General features: G+C 38.7%; 2 protein-coding genes across 2 annotated transcripts; one reads left to right on the forward strand and one right to left on the reverse strand.

Moving 5' to 3' along the window:
- Positions 1-5,971: 5,971 nt before the first annotated feature.
- Positions 5,972-7,621, reverse strand: LOC142534660 (uncharacterized). The gene is made up of 3 exons (XM_075641513.1): positions 7,448-7,621; positions 7,209-7,329; positions 5,972-6,247 (listed from the first exon to the last, which is right to left on the reverse strand). The coding sequence occupies exons 1-3, from the start codon at positions 7,540-7,542 to the stop codon at positions 5,972-5,974; spliced, it is 492 nt and encodes a 163-aa protein (XP_075497628.1). The 5' UTR covers positions 7,543-7,621.
- Positions 7,622-7,929: 308 nt separating this feature from the next.
- Positions 7,930-15,375, forward strand: LOC142534661 (uncharacterized). The gene is made up of 5 exons (XM_075641514.1): positions 7,930-7,993; positions 8,232-8,332; positions 8,435-8,517; positions 9,361-9,568; positions 15,159-15,375. The coding sequence occupies exons 1-5, from the start codon at positions 7,930-7,932 to the stop codon at positions 15,279-15,281; spliced, it is 579 nt and encodes a 192-aa protein (XP_075497629.1). The 3' UTR covers positions 15,282-15,375.
- Positions 15,376-16,716: the final 1,341 nt, after the last annotated feature.

The raw sequence follows: 16,716 nt of genomic DNA on the forward strand, positions 1-16,716 counted from the left end.
AAAATTCTTTAATCAGTGATTTATATATAAAATAACTCTTTAATTTAGTATGAAAGTCCCTCTAGGCCTCTACACGTAATGAATGTGCATCGACGGTGAATTATAAAAGTTTAGTATAAAAGTGTGCAAATCCAAAATTTTCAAAATACAAAATGGCAACAGAGCTACATTATAATATTTAACAATAGTGTGTATCTCATAATGGTTTAGTTATCAAAACCTAGAATTAGTTGGAAGCCTGACTAGCCCAACAGCGGCGGCGGTTGCCGCAGCACTTCTCTTCCGTCTGAAGTATAAGAAAGAGCCACTGCTTAGCAGTAAAGCCATCATGAGCGCCTATACACAGTATAATTTAGAAACCCAACTCAAATACATTGCATAAGTTTATTGATACAATGAAAACTTCTGTGTAGCATCAAGCTTGATCTATAAATTTCAGGCGTCGATAAATATTACTTGGTCTAGCATTGAGTAAACTGGCCACACTTGTGAATAGCACTTAAAAACATATCCCAACTACATAATTTTTCTTCAGAAGAAAGTGTGGAACAACGTATCTTATCTTATCTTTAATTAGTTAAATAGGATCTTTATTATCTTTAATTAGTTTCATAGGATCTTTTATTTTTGTTATCTTTGTATTTTGAATTCCTAAGATTGGTTTAGCTTATCGTTTTATTTTCTTTATTTAATCCTTGTAACCTAATCACTTTGAGGAATAAGAATTACGGTGCTTTTCCCACCGACCCTCCATCTCTCTTCGATTTCATGGTATCAGAGCTTGCGGGATATACATGACCAAACACGGCATGGCAACGCCAAAAATATCCCTACCACCAGAATCCAACCCTTCGGCAATTGATTTCCCGTCGGGACCAATCACTTGCCATCGATTGAATGGCAAGAATTATTTACAGTGGTCTCAATCTGTCAGACTCTTTATCTGTGGCCGTGAGAAAGATGCATTCTTGTCCGGTGAAGCACTATGTCCAGCCTCTGAGGATCCGAAATCTCGGACGTGGAATTCAGAGAATTGCATGGTTATGTCCTGGTTGATAAATTCTATGACAATCGAGATAGGAGAGAATTTCCTCCTCTATCGTAGTGCCAAGGAAACTTGGGACGCTGCAAGAGATACATACTCCAGCAAAGATAATACCTCCGAATCGTTTGCTATCGAATGCCGGTTGCAAGATCTTCGCCAAGGCGAGTCCTCGGTAACTGATTTCTTTAATAATCTTACCCGTCTGTGGCAGCAACTAGATCTCTTCGAAATATATGAATGGGAGTGTCCAGCAGATGGTGACCGATTTCGTGGTGTTGTTGAGCAGCGACGGATATTCAGATTTTTGTCTGGCCTCAACCCATCACTCGAGGACGTACGGGGGCGAATTCTGGGCACTAAACCCTTACCAAGCCTTCGAGGTGTTTTTTCCGTTGTTCGGCATGAAGAGAGCCGTCGGAAGATTATGTTGACAGCAGCAGATCTTCCTTCTTTTGTTGACGCATCCGCCCTGGCTGCCCAACATCGATTCCCACCACCAAACGATGACTCTACTGGTGGTATGCGTATGACTCCAAATTTACCCGGCACTGGCCAATTCAAGCAAAGCCGTCTATGGTGTCCTAAATGCCGAAAATCTACACATACACTGGATACATGCTGGAAAATTCATGGGAAACCTGCCGATTGGAAACCAGCAAGACAGCGACATGCAAACACAGCTGCCGTTGATCCTCCAACTTCAGAGCAGCAACCCTTCACTAAGGAGCAACTTGATGCTCTCCAGAAATTGTTTGGACAGCCTCCTGTCACACCCAATCCATCTCTCAGCAGCACCGGTAATATGGCTCATTCAGGTATTGCCTCATTTACATCTTCACAGCATGATATGTCATCCTATTGGATAATCGACTCAGGCGCATCCGACCATATGACTGGGTGCCTCAACTACCTTCACAATTTTCAGTAGCCAATGGTTCTCTATCCACCGTGATTGGTTGTGGATCCATTCAATTAACTAAGGATATATGTCTTCATTCAGTCTTGTTTGTGTTAGACCTTGCTTGTAATTTACTGTCTGTTAGTAAACTGAATCATGAGCTTGGCTGCCTGACTAAGTTTTTGGGTAATTCGTGTGTTTTCCAGGATGTGGCATCGGGGAAGACGATTGGCAGTGCTGAACTTTCTGCGGGATTGTACATTCTCAAGACTGATGCTGTCTCGGACCTACCTTCTGCCCCTCAACCAGTACCTCACTTTGTTTCCGCTTTAAGCTCTAATAAGATCAAGGATATTGTTTTATGGCACTACCGTTTAGGTCATCCAAATCCATTGTATCTTCAAAAATTGTTTCCGGACTTATTTCGCAATAAAATTTCCATTCCATTTAATTGTGATATATGTCAGTTCTCAAAACATACTCGTACAACTTTTAGACCCAATTGTTATAAACCATCTTCGCCATTCTCCCTGATCCATAGTGATATTTGGGGGCCATCCAACAACCCCAACCTTAACGAGACTCGCTGGTTTATCTTATTTATCGATGACCACACTCGGCTATCATGGGTATTCCTCATGAAAAATAAATCCGAAAGTACTCAGATTTTTAAACATTTCCATTCAATGATCAAAACCCAATTCTCATCTCATATTCGTGTGTTACACACTGATAGGGCCCGTGATTATTTCAACTCTGCGTTGGGGAGTTATCTACAATCACATGGGATTATTCACCAAAGCTCGTGTGTGTATACCCCTCAACAAAACGGAGCCTCTGAGCGCAAAAATCGCCATCTTCTTGAGGTTGCCCGTGCATTACTCTTTACCTCAAATGTTCCTCATTACCATTGGGGTGATGCAATATTAACTGCCACTTACCTCATAAATAGAATGCCCTCAAGGATACTGCAATTTAAAACTCCTATCCAGACCCTCCTAGAAACTTATCATTCTCCTCATTTAATTCATGATATTCCTCTTAAAGTGTTTGGTTGTTCGTCCTTTGTCCACATACACTCATATCTCCGTAATAAACTTGAACCACGTGCTGTCAAGTGTATCTTTCTTGGCTATTCTCCACGCCAGAAAGGGTACAAATGCTATTCACCCGTCACCAAACAATACTACACCTCTATGGATGTCACGTTCTTTGAATCTCAGCCATTCTACCCCGGCTCTTCCTTTCAGGGGGAGTCAACCAACAATGAACAAAGCAGCTGGGAACCCACAATCCCATCCATCCCTCATATAGAGCCTCTCACATCTATTACTACACCAATAGACTCACCTCCGGATCATAGAAATCTTAACCTCCATGAGCCAATTCACACATATTCTCGTAGAAAGCATCATCATCAAGAGATTATACAAATGCCCGCACAAATTCAAGCTGCTGCTGACATCTCCCCAAGGACAAATCCAGGTACACACTCACAAGAATTAACACTTACTGATACTCATATGATGAACAACAGTGAACTTGTGGATAACCTTGATGAAAGACCTATTGCACTACAAAAAGGAACTCGATCATGCACACAACATCCTATAGGCAACTTCATCTCATTTAAACGGTTTTCACCTGCATATTGTGCCTTTCTTTTCAATCTTGATCAGGTTCAGATTCCCTCCACTATAGAAGATGCCTTAAATGATCCAGAATGGAAAATTGCTGTCCTTGTTGAAATAAAGGCATTGAAAAAGAACAATACATGGGACATCACCGATCTTCCATCAGGAAAAAAACCGGTTGGGTGCAAGTGGATTTTCATAGTCAAATATAAGTCTGATGGGAGTATAGAACGACTAAAAGCTAGACTTGTAGCCAAGGGATATACTCAGTCATACGGTATTGACTACCAAGAAACCTTTTGCCCCTGTTGCTAGACTCAACACTGTCCGAGTTCTCCTATCACTCGTTGTTAACCTCGACTGGCCATTGTACCAACTTGATGTCAAAAATGCATTTCTTAATGGTGATCTTGAGGAAGAAGTCTTCATGAAAATACCTCCTGGCTTTGAATCTCAAATACCAGTAAACAAGGTGTGTAGGCTGCGGAAGTCCCTGTATGGACTTAAACAATCTCCTAGAGCTTGGTTTTATCGATTCATGAAAGTGTTAAAGAACGATGGCTACTCTCAATGTCAGACCGATCACACCTTATTTGTGAAACACTCTGGGGAAGGTAAAAGTGCAATTCTTATTGTTTATGTGGATGACATTGTACTCACAGAGGATCATATAGAAGAAATCAATCATGTGAAACTCCTCCTCAGTACGGAATTTGAGATGAAAGACCTCGGACATCTAAAATATTCTCTGGGAATGGAAGTAGCCAGATCTTCTGATGGCATATTTATTTCTCAACGCAAATATGTTACTGATCTTCTGCAAGAAATAGGAATGTTAGGGTGTAAGCCTACAGACACGCCGATGGATCCGAATGTCAAAATTGGTGAGAAAGGGGACCATCTCTTGGTCGACAAAGGAAGATATCAAAGACTAGTGGGAAAATTAATATATCTGGCACATACACGACCAGATATTGGATTTGTGGTAAGTGTTATCAGTCAATTCATGCACAACCCGACCGAGGAACATATGGCTGCCACATATCGCGTGTTGAGGTACCTCAAAGGGTCCACTGGTAAAGGAATCCTAATTAGAAAGACTACAGACCGAAGAACTAGAGTATACAGCGATGCTGACTGGGCTGGATCCACTACTGATCGACGTTCGACATCAGGGTATTGTACATTTGTGTGGGGAAACCTAGTGACATGGAGGAGTAAGAAGCAACCTGTCGTTGCCCGCAGTAGTGCTGAAGCAGAATTTCGGGCATTGGCCCTTGGGGTATGTGAGGGGATGTGGCTCAAAAGATTGTTAACAGAGTTAAAAGTGGAAGAAATTTCGTCAGTTGAAGTGTTATGTGACAATCAAGCAGCCATCAGCATATCAAAGAATCCGGTACACCATGATAGGACGAAACATGTTGAGGTAGACCGTCACTTCATTAGTGAGAAGATTGAAGATGGGATTATCACTGTCACCTACGTTCCATCTCAACTTCAGCTAGCTGACATACTGACAAAGGCTATGTTCCGCCCCACATTTGCTGAATTATCTTCCAAGCTGGGAATGATAAATCCATACGACCCACCTTGAGGAGGAGTGTTGAACAACATATCTTATCTTATCTTTAATTAGTTAAATAGGATCTTTATTATCTTTAATTAGTTTCATAAGATCTTTTATTTTTGTTATCTTTGTATTTTGAATTCCTAGGATTGGTTTAGCTTATCGCTTTATTTTCTTTATTTAATCCTTGTAACCTAATCACTTTGAGGAATAAGAATTACGGTGCTTTTCCCACCGACCCTCCATCTCTCTTCGATTTCAGAAGTTTTGTCCCCACAACATACACAGCGTCCAACTATTCTTCAGAAGAAAGTTTTGTCCCCCACAACATACACAGCGCGCTCTCCTCAAAATTTCAAGCTTTACCCCTGGACCCTGGTGATTGGTGATGCACCTGCCATACACAAAACTACATGCTCCAGAAAAAAACTGCTAGACTTGGTAGCTTGTATTTCGGTTATTGTTAATTTAAACTCTGCAGCCCAACAACACGAAAGGAGCTTTTCTAAAGTCTTGCAAAGGACAGCACTACTCGTAAACTTCATACCTACAGGCATGTATCTTGGCAATCGATTCATTCTTTGGGCAGTATTACACGGGTCTCTTAAACATAACTCCCATGGTTACATTCTTCTACACATCCCATGCATAAATATTCATTCTTTGGTCAAATTCTAAAGCTTCATCATGTACTTCATCAATGATTGCCAAAATAACTAGGGATAAAAGGGATCATTGTAAATATTGTCACCTTGACAAATATCAAGTATATACATAAAGTTTTCATTTTACAGGCAAAAAACGATGTTCACAGATGTAAAGCAGTATCAATTACTGAAAGCCAAGAAGGATAATTTTTCTTCACTTACTGCAGGTATGCAGCTTCTATAGGTGACATAGGCACCTGATACACTTTCTGATTTTGCTGTGTCACTTAGCAATCTTCTTCTTGGTCCATCATTTACAAGCAAATCTGTACTCTCAAGAGCAGATCGAGTCCTTTTTTCTTTGAGGCCTTTTACTTCTTCTGAACCAGATCCAACTGAATCACATTTCAAACGAATACGATAACCAGTTTCACCACAATGAAAACTTTGATCCCTCTACAGAAAAACCAGCATAGGTTCCATGAGTTCTTGAATATTTTAGATACAACAGATGATCAATATGATATACTGAAATAGGTAAAATTAAATGGCAAGTTTTGTCTAATTTTTTTTTAATGAATTATACAATCATTATCAGACTCCAACTTTAGCAATATTAGTCCACCAGACTGACTTCTGCTAATACCGTGTAAATATATCTCAGCAGCCAAAACTACTTTCCTTCAAAAGAATTTCTGTATTAAACCATGGATGCGCTAAATTAAGTAAATGTGAAAATCCTTGACCTTTGTTCATTGAGTTCGAAAGGATTGCAACGAGTAAAGAAAGTACTTGTGAAACAGAGCACCAAATTACCGAAGCCAGTAGAGTTCACAAGTCGCAACCACTCAATACACCAAAAACAAAGATTATTTGGACAAAAAAGCAATTTCGTACACATGACAAGTTCTCTCCGCCAAAGGATCAGACAAGCTAAAAACATCTTTTGCTAGTTTCCAGGAACTAGCATCCAAATTTCAAAAATGAAATACCCAGTGAAGAAGCCCTATGTCGAGTCAAAATAGTAATGATTTCTATGTTCTAATCACTTATTAAGGCTACTTCACTCCCTAAACTAATATACCAGAACTTCAGTATAACAATTTAGGAAATGATGCTATAGTAATTCTCTACCCAACAAGCTCTTTAAAGATCTATCATAATATTCCTGGCTTAAAGATGGACTTCACTGCTAATAAATCTTTTTTTTATCGATTTAAACTCTAGATTTACAAATAAAAGGTTAGTAAACTCGACAAAAGGGCATCATGTACATAGAAGACCATATAGTTTTTCATTTTCAAGAATGACTTCGTCTGTCATTATTTGGGATTTTAGCAGTGCCCAATAATCAGCGTCAACCAAACAGTTTTTGCTATCGAATACCCAGAAACTAAAATCAACCAGGAACTGAGACCTTTTCGGAGCGAGAGCAGGGAATGCAAGGACCAGAAGGAGAGCAATCAAACGTGAAATTTCCTCCAGCTGGTGTCTCTTTAATACCCATTAGAGTCCTCCTCTTAAGAACCCTTCTTTCACTATAAATATGCAAATAATTCACTCCAATAACAAAGAAAAACATACAAATATAGAACTATAGACGACATACAGATTCAAATTGCAAAGGTTCGAGCAAAGGAAATTGAATAAACTTACAAATTGTGAGCTAGAGAATGATGAGTTAAAGAACATATAAAAATGAAGAAGAATAGGAAAATCAAAATTGCTGGCGATTGATTTGAACGAAGCATTTTCGCCTGTGACAGAAATCGCGAATCTCTGTTCTTTCTCGAATAGCTTTTATCGAAGGGAGTCCCACATGGTTTTCGCCCCAATTGTTTCTTGTTTGCGCCATTATTTTCTAATTTTTGATATGCATAAAATTATATATTTTATTTTTTGTAATATAGGTAAGATGTTTTATGTACTGTTTTAACAACGATATAAAGATTTATAGAATCCTTGCATAATATATATATATTATATATTTATGCAAGGATTCTATAAATCTTTATATCGTTGTTAAAACAGTACATAAAACATCTTACCTATATTACAAAAAATAAAATATATAATTTTATGCATATCAAAAATTAGAAAATAATGGCGCAAACAGAAACAATATTGGGGCGAAAACCATGTGGGACTCCCCTTCGATAAAAGCTATTCGAGAAAGAACGAGATTCGCGATTTCTGTCACAGGCGAAAATGCTTCGTTCAAATCAATCGCCACAATTTTGATTTTCCTATTCTTCTTCATTTTTATATGTTCTTTAACTCATCATTCTCTAGCTCACAATTTGTAAGTTTATTCAATTTCCTTTGCTCGAACCTTTGCAATTTGAATCTGTATGTCGTCTATAGTTCTAAATTTGTATGTTTTTTCTTTGTTATTGGAGTGAATTATTTGCATATTTATAGTGAAAGAAGGGTTCTTAAGAGGAGGACTCTAATGGGTTTAAAGAGACACCAGCTGGAGGAAATTTCACGTTTGATTGCTCTCCTTCTGGTCCTTGCATTCCCTGCTCTCGCTCCGAAAAGGTCTCAGTTCCTGGTTGATTTTAGTTTCTGGGTATTCGATAGCAAAAACTGTTTGGTTGACGCTGATTATTGGGCACTGCTAAAATCCCAAATAATGATCAGACGAAGTCATTCTTGAAAATGAAAACTATATGGTCTTCTATGTACATGATGGCCCTTTTGTCGAGTTTACTAACCTTTTATTTGTAAATCTAGAGTTTAAATCGATATAAAAAACAAGATTTATTAGCAGTGAAGTCCATCTTTAAGCCAGGAATATTATGATAGATCTTTAAAGAGCTTGTTGGGTAGAGAATTACTATAGCATCATTTCCTAAATTGTTATACTGAAGTTCTGGTATATTAGTTTAGGGAGTGAAGTAGCCTTAATAAGTGATTAGAACATAGAAATCATTACTATTTGACTCGACATAGGGCTTCTTCACTGGGTATTTCATTTTTGAAATTTGGATGCTAGTTCCTGGAAACTAGCAAAAGATGTTTTTAGCTTGTCTGATCCTTTGGCGGAGAGAACTTGTCATGTGTACGAAATTGCTTTTTTGTCCAATAATCATTTGTTTTTGGTGTATTGAGTGGTTCGACTTGTGAACTCTACTGGCTTCGGTAATTTGGTGCTCTGTTTCACAAGTACTTTCTTTACTCGTTGCAATCCTTTTCGAACTCAATGAACAAAGGTCAAGGATTTTCACATTTACTTAATTTAGCGCATCCATGGTTTAATACAGAAATTCTTTTGAAGGAAAGTAGTTTTGGCTGCTGAGATATATTTACACGGTATTTAGCAGAAGTCAGTCTGGTGGACTAAATATTGCTTAAAGTTGGAGTCTGATAATGATTGTATAATTCATTAAAAAAAAATTAGACAAAACTTGCATTTAATTTTACCTATTTCAGTATATTCATATTGATTCATATGCTTGTATCTAAAATATTCAAGAACTCATGGAACCTATGCTGGTTTTTCTGTAGAGGGATCAAAGTTTCATTGTGGTGAAACTGGTTATCGTATTCGTTGAAATGTGATTCAGTTGGATCTGGTTCAGAAGAAGTAAAAGGCCTCAAAGAAAAAGGACTCGATCTGCTCTTGAGAGTACAGATTTGCTTGTAAATGATGGACCAAGAAGAAGATTGCTAAGTGACACAGCAAAATCAGAAAGTGTATCAGGTGCCTATGTCACCTATAGAAGCTGCATACCTGCAGTAAGTGAAGAAAAATTATCCGTTCTTGGCTTTCAGGTAAATTGATACTGCTTTACATCTGTGAACATCGTTTTTTGCCTGTAAAAATGAAACTTTTATGTATACTTGATATTTGTCAAGGTGACAATATTTAAAATGATCCCTTTTATCCCTAGTTATTTTGGCAATCATTGATGAAGTTACATGATGAAGCTTTAGAATTTGACCAAAGAATGAATATTTATGCATGGGATGTGTAGAAGAAGTTAACCATGGGAGTTATGTTTAAGAGACCAGTGTAATACTGCCCCAAAGAATGAATCGATTGCAAAGATACATGCCTGTAGTATGAAGTTTAGAGTAGTTGCTGTCCTTTGCAAGACTTTAGAAAAGCTCCTTTCCGTGTTGTTGGGCCTGCAGAGTTTAAATTTAACAATAACAGAAATACAGCTACCCAAGTCTAGCAGTTTTTTTCTGGAGCATGTAGTTTTGTGTATGGCAGGTGCATCACCAATCACCAGGGTCCAGGGGTAAAGCTTGAAATTTTGAGGAGAGCGACGCTGTGTATGTTGTGGGGACAAAACTTTCTTCTGAAGAATAGTTGGGACGCTGTGTATGTTGTGGGGACAAAACTTTCTGAAATCGAAGAGAGATGGAGGGTCGGTGGGAAAAGCACCGTAATTCTTATTCCTCAAAGTGATTAGGTTACAAGGATTAAATAAAGAAAAAAGCGATAAGCTAAACCAATCCTAGGAATTCAAATACAAAGATAACAAAAAAAAAGATCTTAAAACTAATTAAGATAATAAAGATCCTATTTAACTAATTAAAGATAAGATAAGATATGTTGTTCAACACTCCTCCTCAAGGTGGGTCGTATGGATTTATCATTCCCAGCTTGGAAGATAATTCAGCAAATGTGGGGCGGAACATAGCCTTTGTCAGTATGTCAGCTAGCTGAAGTTGAGATGGAACGTAGGTGACAGTGATAATCCCATCTTCAATCTTCTCACTAATGAAGTGACGGTCTACCTCAACATGTTTCGTCCTATCATGGTGTACCGGATTCTTTGATATGCTGATGGCTGCTTGATTGTCACATAACACTTCAACTGACGAAATTTCTTCCACTTTTAACTCTGTTAACAATCTTTTGAGCCACATCCCCTCACATACCCCAAGGGCCAATGCCCGAAATTCTGCTTCAGCACTACTGCGGGCAACGACAGGTTGCTTCTTACTCCTCCATGTCACTAGGTTTCCCCACACAAATGTACAATACCCTGATGTCGAACGTCGATCAGTAGTGGATCCAGCCCAGTCAGCATCGCTGTATACTCTAGTTCTTCGGTCTGTAGTCTTTCTAATTAGGATTCCTTTACCAGTGGACCCTTTGGTACCTCAACACGCGATATGTGGCAGCCATATGTTCCTCGGTCGGGTTGTGCATGAATTGACTGATAACACTTACCACAAATCCAATATCTGGTCGTGTATGTGCCAGATATATTAATTTTCCCACTAGTCTTTGATATCTTCCTTTGTCGACCAAGAGATGGTCCCTTTCTCACCATTTTGACATTCGGATCCATCGGCGTGTCTGTAGGCTTACACCCTAACATTCCTATTTCTTGCAGAAGATCAGTAACATATTTGCGTTGAGAAATAAATGCCATCAGAAGATCTGGCTACTTCCATTCCCAGAGAATATTTTAGATGTCCGAGGTCTTTCATCTCAAATTCCGTACTGAGGAGGAGTTTCACATGATTGATTTCTTCTATATGATCCTCTGTGAGTACAATGTCATCCACATAAACAATAAGAATTGCACTTTTACCTTCCCCAGAGTGTTTCACAAATAAGTGTGATCGGTCTGACATTGAGAGTAGCCATCGTTCTTTAACACTTTCATGAATCGATAAAACCAAGCTCTAGGAGATTGTTTAAGTCCATACAGGGACTTCCGCAGCCTCACACCTTGTTTACTGGTATTTGAGATTCAAAGCCAGGAGGTATTTTCATGAAGACTTCTTCCTCAAGATCACCATTAAGAAATGCATTTTTGACATCAAGTTGGTACAATGGCCAGTCGAGGTTAACAACGAGTGATAGGAGAACTCGGACAGTGTTGAGTCTAGCAACAGGGGCAAAGGTTTCTTGGTAGTCAATACCGTATGACTGAGTATCCCTTGGCTACAAGTCTAGCTTTTAGTCGTTCTATACTCCCATCAGACTTATATTTGACTATGAAAATCCACTTGCACCCAACCGGTTTTTTTCCTGATGGAAGATCGGTGATGTCCCATGTATTGTTCTTTTCAATGCCTTTATTTCAACAAGGACAGCAATTTTCCATTCTGGATCATTTAAGGCATCTTCTATAGTGGAGGGAATCTGAACCTGATCAAGATTGAAAAGAAAGGCACAATATGCAGGTGAAAACCGTTTAAAAATGAATTGCCTAGGATGTTTGTGCATGATCGAGTTCCTTTTTGTAGTGCAATAGGTCTTTCATCAAGGTTATCCACAAGTTCACTGTTGTTTCATATGAGTATCAGTAAGTGTTAATTCTTGTGAGTGTGTACCTGGATTTGTCCTTGGGGAGATGTCAGCAGCAGCTTGAATTTGTGCGGGCATTTGTATAATCTCTTGATGATGATGCTTTCTACGAGATATGTGTGAATTGGCTCATGGAGGTTAAGATTTCTATGATCCGGAGGTGAGTCTATTGGTGTAGTAATAGATGTGAGAGGCTCTATATGAGGGATGGATGGGATTGTGGGTTCCCAGCTGCTTTGTTCATTGTTGGTTGACTCCCCTGAAAGGAAGAGCCGGGGTAGAATGGCTGAGATTCAAAGAACGTGACATCCATAGAGGTTAGTATTGTTTGGTGACGGGTGAATAGCATTTGTACCCTTTCTGGCGTGGAGAATAGCCAAGAAAGATACACTTGACAGCACGTGGTTCAAGTTTATTACGAGATATGAGTGTATGTGGACAAAGGACGAACAACCAAACACTTTAAGGAATATCATGAATTAAATGAGGAGAATGATAAGTTTCTAGGAGGGTCTGGATAGGAGTTTTAAATTGCAGTATCCTTGAGGGCATTCTATTTATGAGGTAAGTGGCAGTTAATATTGCATCACCCCAATGGTAATGAGGAACATTTGAGGTAAAGAGTAATGCACGGGCAACCTCAAGAAGATGGCGATTTTTGCGCTCAGAGGCTCCGTTTTGTTGAGGGGTATACACACACGAGCTTTGGTGAATAATCCCATGTGATTGTAGATAACTCCCCAACGCAGAGTTGAAATAATCACGGGCCCTATCAGTGTGTAACACACGACTATGAGATGAGAATGGGTTTTGCTCATTGAATGGAAATGTTTAAAAATTGAGTACTTTCGGATTATTTTTCATGAGGAATACCATGATAGCCGAGTGTGGTCATCGATAAATAAGATAAACCAGCGAGTCTCGTTAGGTTGGGGTTGTTGGATGGCCCCAAATATCACTATGGATCAGGGAGATGGCGAAGATGGTTTTAACAATTGGGTCTAAAAGGTGTACGAGTTATGTTTGAGAACTGACATCTATCACAATTAAATGGCAATGGAAATTTTATTGCGAATAAGCCCGGCAACAATTTTGAAGATACAATGGATTGGATGACCTAAACGGTAGTGCCATATAAACAAATCCTTGATCTTATTAGAGCTTAAAGCGGAAACCAAGTGAGGTACTGGTGAGGGGGCAGAAGGTAGGTCCGAGACAGCATCAGTCTTGAGAATGTACAATCCCGCAGAAAGTTCAGCACTGCCAATCGTCTTCCCCGATGCCACATCCTGGAAAACACACGAATTACCCAAAAACTTAGTCAGGCAGCCAAGCTCATGATTCAGTTTACTAACAGACAGTAAATTACAAGCAAGGTCTAACACAAACAAGACTGAATGAAGACATATCCTTAGTTAATTGAATGGATCCACAACCAATCACGGTGGATAGAGAACCATTGGCTACTGAAAATTGTGAAGGTAGTTGAGGCACCCAGTCATATGGTCGGATGCGCCTGAGTCGATTATCCAATAGGATGACATATCATGCTGTGAAGAAAATGAGGCAATACCTGAATGAGCCATATTACCGGTGCTGCTGAGAGATGGATTGGGTGTGACAGGAGGCTGTCCAAACAATTTCTGGAGAGCATCAAGTTGCTCCTTAGTGAAGGGTTGCTGCTCTGAAGTTGGAGGATCAACGGCAGCTGTGTTTGCATGTCGCTGTCTTGCTGGTTTCCAATCGGCAGGTTTCCCATGAATTTTCCAGCATGTATCCAGTGTATGTGTAGATTTTCGGCATTTAGGACACCATAGACGGCTTTGCTTGAATTGGCCAGTGCCGGGTAAATTTGGAGTCATACGCATACCACCAGTAGTCATCGTTTGGTGGTGGGAATCGATGTTGGGCAGCCAGGGCGGATGCGTCAACAAAAGAAGGAAGATCTGCTGCTGTCAACATAATCTTCCGACGGCTCTCTTCATGCCGAACAACGGAAAAAAACCTCGAAGGCTTGGTAAGGGTTTAGTGCCCAGAATTCGCCCCCGTACGTCCTCGAGTGATGGGTTGAGGCCAGACAAAATCTGAATATCCGTCGCTGCTCAACCACCACGAAATCGGTCACCATCTGCTGGACACTCCCATTCATATATTTCGAAGAGATCTAGTTGCTGCCACAGACGGGTAAGATTATTAAAGAAATCAGTTACCGAGGACTCGCCTTGGCGAAGATCTTGCAACCGGCATTCGATAGCAAACGATTCGGAGGTATTATCTTTGCTGGAGTATGTATCTCTTGCAGCGTCCCAAGTTTCCTTGGCACTACGATAGAGGAGGAAATTCTCTCCTATCTCGATTGTCATAGAATTTATCAACCAGGACATAACCATGCAATTCTCTGAATTCCACGTCCGAGATTTCGGATCCTCAGAGGCTGGACATAGTGCTTCACCGGACAAGAATGCATCTTTCTCACGGCCACAGATAAAGAGTCTGACAGATTGAGACCACTGTAAATAATTCTTGCCATTCAATCGATGGCAAGTGATTGGTCCCGACGGGAAATCAATTGCCGAAGGGTTGGATTCTGGTGGTAGGGATATTTTTGGCGTTGCCATGCCGTGTTTGGTCATGTATATCCCGCAAGCTCTGATACCATGAAATCGAAGAGAGATGGAGGGTCGGTGGGAAAAGCACCGTAATTCTTATTCCTCAAAGTGATTAGGTTACAAGGATTAAATAAAGAAAATAAAACGATAAGCTAAACCAATCTTAGGAATTCAAAATACAAAGATAACAAAAAAAAGATCCTATGAAACTAATTAAAGATAATAAAGCCTATTTAACTAATTAAAGATAAGATAAGATACGTTGTTCCACACTTTCTTCTGAAGAAAAATTATGTAGTTGGGATATGTTTTTAAGTGCTATTCACAAGTGTGGCCAGTTTACTCAATGCTAGACCAAGTAATATTTATCGACGCCTGAAATTTATAGATCAAGCTTGATGCTACACAGAAGTTTTCATTGTATCAATAAACTTATGCAATGTATTTGAGTTGGGTTTCTAAATTATACTGTGTATAGGCGCTCATGATGGCTTTACTGCTAAGCAGTGGCTCTTTCTTATACTTCAGACGGAAGAGAAGTGCTGCGGCAACCGCCGCCGCTGTTGGGCTAGTCAGGCTTCCAACTAATTCTAGGTTTTGATAACTAAACCATTATGAGATCACACTATTGTTAAATATTATAATGTAGCTCTGTTGCCATTTTGTATTTTGAAAATTTTGGATTTGCACACTTTTATACTAAACTTTTATAATTCACCGTCGATGCACATTCATTACGTGTAGAGGCCTAGAGGGACTTTCATACTAAATTAAAGAGTTATTTTATATATAAATCACTGATTAAAGAATTTTACTTATCTACTTTAAGTTTCGTAGTAATAAAGTGTTTTATCTTTTATTTAATGTTTATTGCGAGAATATTAATGGAGAATAATTTGTTATTAGCGTAACATGCTGTGTATGTGTAACACATTATTTTCGAAATTTATCTGTAGCAATTGTTTGCTCGCCCCCGGCTGAATTAGTGATCTGTATCGATTGGTGAAAGTGTTCCAATCAATCAAACAGAAATTACATACATGCTCGACACCAAATAACCCTCCCCAACAAGCCGGCGTTATCTTGAAATCGGCGTTAGGCCGTCTGTAAGGTTGAACTTAGAGGCTATATCCTGTCCAAAGTTGTAGCCGGCACCACGTGGGATATGCCCCAACTGATCTGGATCAGCCCACAAAAGATTGCACATTTGTCCTTCTTATGGAACCTACCAATCCATGAAAATGCAAGAAAAGAGGATAGAATAATAGAATGCAGGTAAAAGGTGAAATCTTGAGGAATATTGTTGTGCGCATCACAAGCAAATTAAAAAATTTCATACCTCTACACGGAATAATATCTGAGGTACAAGTAGATGGTATCAGACAATACAAAGCACCAGGCAAATTAATGAAGTTGGTATCATTGAAACAAAGGGATATGTTTACCTACAACAACATAAATAAACATGGCATACGTGACCCTCAGACAAGCACTCTTCATAAAATCCATACATGTGATAATATGCATAGTTTGGTATACATGATAGGATAAATATGTGATATATAATATAAAGATAAGTTAATGATAATAAGATGTAGATATTATATTTAATGTTGGTTTGATTTTAATAAGAGTGATTAAATTTATATATTAGATGTAATGACAAAATTAACTTTATCTTAATACATTTTATATTTCAAAATTGTTGCTGAGTTCATATTTCTTATCTGTTCCTGCGCCGACAGTACTTGCCTGTTTATTTTTTTTACATTAATTTTATTATTATTAATATGATAATTGAGCCTTAATTTTGTGAGTCAGTCACATTTAAATTTTTAAGGTTAATCGAGGATATTAATAATTTTATTGAGATTTATAAAAATCATTTATATAATTATCTCGAGTTCATTTATATTATTATCATATTATATAATATATAAACATATCTATTTGATTTTAATTTTTATCTACAAGTGAAATGAGAGAATAATATGGTTTATGATTTTTATATATGAGGACAATTAAGTCCATTTGTG

The sequence above is a fragment of the Primulina tabacum genome, unplaced genomic scaffold, assembly GCF_025594145.1.
Source record: "Primulina tabacum isolate GXHZ01 unplaced genomic scaffold, ASM2559414v2 Contig657, whole genome shotgun sequence".
NCBI classification, from domain to species: domain Eukaryota; kingdom Viridiplantae; phylum Streptophyta; class Magnoliopsida; order Lamiales; family Gesneriaceae; genus Primulina; species Primulina tabacum.